Source organism: Dipodomys ordii, unplaced genomic scaffold (assembly GCF_000151885.1).
Source record: "Dipodomys ordii isolate 6190 unplaced genomic scaffold, Dord_2.0 Scaffold5, whole genome shotgun sequence".
Lineage (NCBI taxonomy): Eukaryota > Metazoa > Chordata > Mammalia > Rodentia > Heteromyidae > Dipodomys > Dipodomys ordii.
Window position 1 is genome coordinate 27,917,586 of NW_012267221.1, and position 5,843 is coordinate 27,923,428.

Consider the following 5,843-nt stretch of genomic DNA (forward strand, 5'->3'; position numbering starts at 1 on the left):
TCCCCTTCCCATCCCTTCCCAGCCTCCCCCCCACCCCCAAAGTTGTAAAGTTCGTTTTCAACATGACAACTTGTACTTCTCATTGTTGCAACAGGTCCACCTATATCCTTATTTAAATGACTTGTTTTTCCCCTTCCCCTCCGACATTATACCGACATCAAATACAGTGAAAGCAGGGGTTTTACTGTGGGGGAGGGACATACAAAGCAACAAAAAAATAATCTTATAAATGTATTAGAAAGAAATGCATGAAAGAACATTTAAATACATATCTTAGGGTTCATTTTCCTAACATCACCTTATCTGACCTTTTCTGCTTGACTCATACATATACTAAATATTGAAAATAAGGGAAACCATAGGACCTATGTTTCTTTGGGCTTGGCTTACTTCACTTAATATAATTTTTTCCAAGTCTTTCTATTTCATAACAAATGGGGCAATGTCATTCTTTCTGATGGAGGCATAGAATTCCATTGTGTATATATACCACATTTTCTTGATCCATTCATCTACTGAGGGGCATCTGGGTTGGTTCCATATCTTAGCTATAGTAAATAATGCTGCAATAAACATAGTTGTGCTGGTAGCTTTAGTGTGGTCTTGTTTGTAAATATTTGGGTAAAGAGCGCCCCTATGACCCAGCAAAATGAATTTTTTTAATGTGTAAAAATTAAGCCTAGAAAAAGTAAAGGAAACAAGAGAATGGGACTCTCTTTGGGAATAAACATACAAACCTGCATTATGGATGGGTAAATAACAAATAATGTATATAAAATAAAAGCACTTCTGGTATTTTAGCATTAAAAGTAAAACATTATTGATTAGAACAAACAGGGTACAGTTTAGCACTAAAAACTTGTGACCACCTTTTTAATTCTGTGAGTGAAACATTAGAACTGAACCCCAAACTCCAGTTTCTGGAAGCAAGGGCTGAATTGTGTTCATGCCTTAAATAACTGGAAAAAGAAAAATGCATGGAACCATGGCTCTCAGACATGAACAACACATAACACAAGATAGTGGCCTAGAGAATGGATGAGTCTCATGATTATACCAGCTTCCTGCTTCCACTTCCAGATGGATACTCAGAGAGGTAGAATCTTAAAGAGTCCAGAGCTCTTGCTGATCAGACTTCAGAGAAGCCCAGAGTCTAGAATTAGTGGGCAGAGTACTAGATAGACAAGAGTAACAGAAAACTAGAACTCCAGAGATCTGAGTAGCTTCCTTGACTATATTTTGAGTGGACCAAGCATGAGGAACCTTCTTAAGCCAGAAAAAACAGCATAAACAGAGATAGCTTGGCCCGATAGTGCTCTGAGATTCACAAGCTAAACTGAGATAAGATCATTTGCCAATGTCAATGACAGATCTCACCACTCAGATTGCCCAGTTCATATGACTCAGACCAGTGTCCAACAGCTGCCCTGAGTACTGTCAGGTCTGCCTGGGAGAACAGCCCCTCCTCCCTTCCTCTTCACCTGCCTGAATCAGTAATCACCTGATGCTGAGTCAGCAAAGGATCCCAGGCTCTGAGGTCACTTCCTCTTCCTCTGAGGTCATTTCCTGGACTGCCCAGTTTACACCTCCCTCAGACAGTGAGAGGTTCCCCAGGCATCACTTCCGCATCCGCTCTGGCCCAGCCTCCTGCTTTTCCCTATACAATCCGGCTCTACACAGTCCTCCTAGCTTTCCCTCTTTTTCTCTTCTTCCTTCCCCTCTGTCTCTGCATGCCTCCATCACTTGTGGGCCTGCAGTTTGCTCTCCCCCAATAAACCTTTTCTGCTTGAATCATGTGGCGGTTTCCTTTCCTGCGAACCTTACAAGTACAATGAATGCCCATTCTACATCAGAGGAGGATCCTGTGCAAGGCCCAAGATATTTTGCATTCTGGAATAATTGACCTTGAGCAAAGAAGGAAGGAGTTCCTGCATATCCACTTGCCCCAGACAGGGTGTGTTGGGCTCCTGGACCATAACAGACACAATTCTAGCCTGATGCATGGCTTGGAACTAAAATGAAGGAACTCAATAGCTACAGCTGTTCTTGTGTTTCTGCAGGGGAGAATGATTTGTCCTCCTAGCGTCATCTTTCTGGAACTTGCTGGAAGACTTTGGATTATTACTCATCTTAGATTTGCATGGTCCTATAGCAACTATCAAAGGCCCTGGATTAAATATCTCTGTCTAGATTCAGATGATTTCCCAGAAACTAAATTCTCTACAACTAGACTACCAAATCAGCACCTTAAAGCATATCTAAAATAGAGAAAAACAAGTATTTAAACAAATATAAAATAATTTTTGTCACAGTCTACTTATCTCATTGTTCCTAAAACTTAAGTGTTTTTAAGTTTCAAGGACATGGTTGATATGGAGGATAAACAATTGAACTTTACCATTTGTACAGATCTGCTGTCTCTGTCAAAATGAAAGGCATACCTTCATTTCTTTCTAATTTAGTATCTGTTCTGTATCTGCTGTCATCTCCCTTTGTTTCCCAATCCATACTTTTTCCTCATACTTGCCTGCTGCATTCTCTTTCTGTTTCTCAAGGTACCTTTCTCTCCTCATGCTGACTCAATTGTAAGCTCACACAGATGCAGTTATCAGAGATGTTCATAGAAATGACCTGTATAGGACATTGTTTTAGAGCATGAAAACTGGAACAAGTGCCCTTTGATTCAATGTCTAGCTGGCACGGAAGCTATGTGATCTTTTACAAGTGGCTTAAGATCTCGGTGTCTCAGTTACTTTGTAAAAGGAAACATTTATGTCATGTGCCTTGTAGAATGGCTGTGAGGATTAATGACATAAAACTCCTAAATCCCTCTGCATATTGCCTGGCACATACCAGGCTCTCAATAAATGTGAACTGTTATTCATAGTCACTTTATACTTAGGGCTTTGTTTGGTGAGCCACCAAGGTCAGAAATGAAAGAGAAATATAGTATTTAATTCCCCCTACCACCACCAAAGAAAAAGGATAATAGACTCAAGGCTAAAGCACTAAAGGGTAGAAGACACCGTGAAGCCTTGAGAACTAAAGCTCTGCTTCTTATTTTGTCCTTTCCACTCTCTTCTCCTCAGAAATATTCAGAGACAAAGTTTTGGAATCTTTAAGTTTTTAGGTTCAGAATATGGCCTTGCTTCTGGATGAGCAACGTTGTATTCAGAATCACTATTGACCAAAATCTAACAGATCCTTTTTAAGCCATATCATAATGCAGCAAGACATCAGAAGCAGAAAAAAGAATCAGGCAACTTATTTTTCTAATACTTTGTGGAAACTGTTACAAAGCTTGTGATGCTGAGGATGAAATAGACTTTACTCACCTGCAGGCGTCTATTTGGCTGATTAAGGTTTGTCCCTTTTGCAAAGCATCAGCTGCGCAGTCTTTAATTTCTCTGTGTAATTCCTCATGCCGTGCTGCCAAGACAGGCAGACTTAAACTTTCTGATTTAAGGAGCTTAAGGTAAGCTTCAACTCTTCCAAGTACATCAAATGCCTGCCAAAGAAAACACACTTTCATTTTCTGCTTTTCTAGTCTAAAAATCTACATCAATGTGTTCCTGGAATACTAGCAATTAAACTAGGCAATTTAATTAGTAATTTGACCAAAATAAAAAACAACTACCAGAGAAGTGTGATTGAATTTCTTTTTCTTTTATTTTTTTTGGTGCTGGTTCTAAGCTTGAACTCAGGCCCCAAATGCTGTCCCTGAGGTTGGATTTTGTTAAAACAAATTTTGTTTTTGGTTGTTTTTTTTTTTAATCGTGGCTAGCAGTCTTACCACTTTAGCCACCGCTCTTCATTTGGCTTTTGTTTGTAGCTGATAGGAGTATCTTAGACTTTCCTGACTGGTCTAGCTTCAAACTGTGAGCCTCAGAACTCAGCCTCTTAACTAGCTAGGATTACAGGGATGAATAGGGGAAACTAATGATAGTTATGATAGTTTAATTTCACATAAACACATGCTGATACTATAAATTAGCAATATGTTGAGGATGTACCTAAAAAATTCAGATGTAACCATGTAGAATTTGGAGTGGGTTTATATTTTATATTTTATACTACAAATAATAGATGATCTGCTTAAAAATACTAGCAGTTTTTCCTAATTTGAAAATCTCAGAAATAGTCTTAATAGGAAATTTCCCCTTAAATAACACTTTGAATCTAAACACCATAGGGAAATACTCAAGAAATTGCTAAAATGCTTTCTCCTTTGTCTTTTCAAATATAACTAAGTCCTTAGCCTGCTTCACCTAACCAACCCATCCATCTGCCTGTAGAGGAGATTAGAGTTTAGTTCTGAACCAATACAAAGAGCAATACTTGGGTAATGTTTAGTTTCTGATCCATAAAAATAGGATTATGCTGAAAAGAACATAGCCTTGTAAACCAGGATAGTATTTTGAGAGAAGATACTTGAATTCTTTTATCTTGTATTGGTTGGTCAACTCCCCAAAGGAGGAGCTCATAGAATCACCACAGAGAAGAAAGGAGTTTTCTACTTAATAGGCATTAAGATGGAAGACTATATGATATAAAGGCAATACAAGAGGACCATGATGATTACACAAGGGTAAAGATATAGTCCATCTCTAACATTTGACCTGAACAACAGCTGGACCACAGGTGAGCTCTTCCATGTCATCCTCCAGCACCACTGAAGGAAACCACCTGAAGAATGTTACATACTGACCTGGAGTATAGTCCTATCAGAGAAAGCTTGTAATGTCAGGTAGTCAAGCAAGTAGTTCAGCAGTATAGCCTTGCTATATTGTTATGTGGAAAGACTCTGAATTTAGCAGGGGCATTAAAGACTCCAATAGGAAGAATCTAGATGTGTGTATAGGATTCTAGACCATAAGAAATGAGAACAAATAACCTTCTGGGTCTGGTAATATTGAATCCAGGCAAGCCTGGGGACAAGGATGAACTCATGCTCAGAGAACTCACAGTTTAAGCCAAATATAGAGGCTCCACCCATCGGCATGTAGAAATAATACTCATGTCCCTACACCTGGCTTCCGTCTTAGGAAAGAATTTGAATTTGAATGAACTGCACAAAAATTAGGATCTGCAAATAAAATCTCTTTAATGTTATCTTATTATTCATATTGGTATTCTCTTTTCCCTCATTCTTTTCCAGGTCTGCTTTACTTATGGAGAATGTTTAAAACAGAACCATTCTAATGTATTTACCAGTTGAGAAGAAATAACTGCTGCCTAGTAAGAACTATTTTATGTTACCTATATATTTTTCATTTATTCAACAACAGTAGCAAATGTCTACTATATTCCAGGCATATTATCCTTAACACCTCTGGGAGGGAATAAGAAATTATCCCTGTGGTGTGTCTAGAGAAACCAGGTCTCAGAGAAGTTAAATAAATTGCACAAATCTCAGTTTTAAGAGGCAAGTTTAGGATTTATACCCAATTTGTCTGGCCCTGAAGACCCCTTTCTTAAATCCTGGACCATGGCATTGTGAGACAAAGATTACTATTGGAGGCTTAACAAAGAGTCTTTTACAAAAGCCTGTAATCTTGGTTGGAAAAGGTGGGGTCTTAAAACTTACTGGGGACTAATATATACATACATATATGCTTTTGTTTCTTTGCACATGTAAAAAAAGATTTTAAAAAGTTGAGATTTTGACACAGAGAAGTATCAAGTCAAAGGTTTGTATCATGCTACAGGAGTGGAAAAGAAAGAAAGCTTTTAAAAGATAAGCTGAGGGGCTGGGAAGGTGGCTCAGTGGTAGAGCGCTTGCCTTGCATGCCTTGAGGCCCTGGGTTCGATTCCTCAGCACCACATAAGCAAAAAGAAAAAAG

General features: G+C 38.6%; 1 protein-coding gene across 1 annotated transcript in view; it reads right to left on the minus strand.

The window, feature by feature from the left end:
* Positions 1 to 5,843, minus strand: part of Ccdc141 (coiled-coil domain containing 141) — a 159,808-nt gene that overhangs the window by 58,073 nt on the left and 95,892 nt on the right. Inside the window, exon 9 of the mRNA XM_013028181.1 lies at positions 3,336 to 3,508. Within this exon, the coding sequence (XP_012883635.1) occupies positions 3,336 to 3,508 (173 nt within the window). The remainder of the gene's footprint in view (positions 1 to 3,335; positions 3,509 to 5,843) is intronic.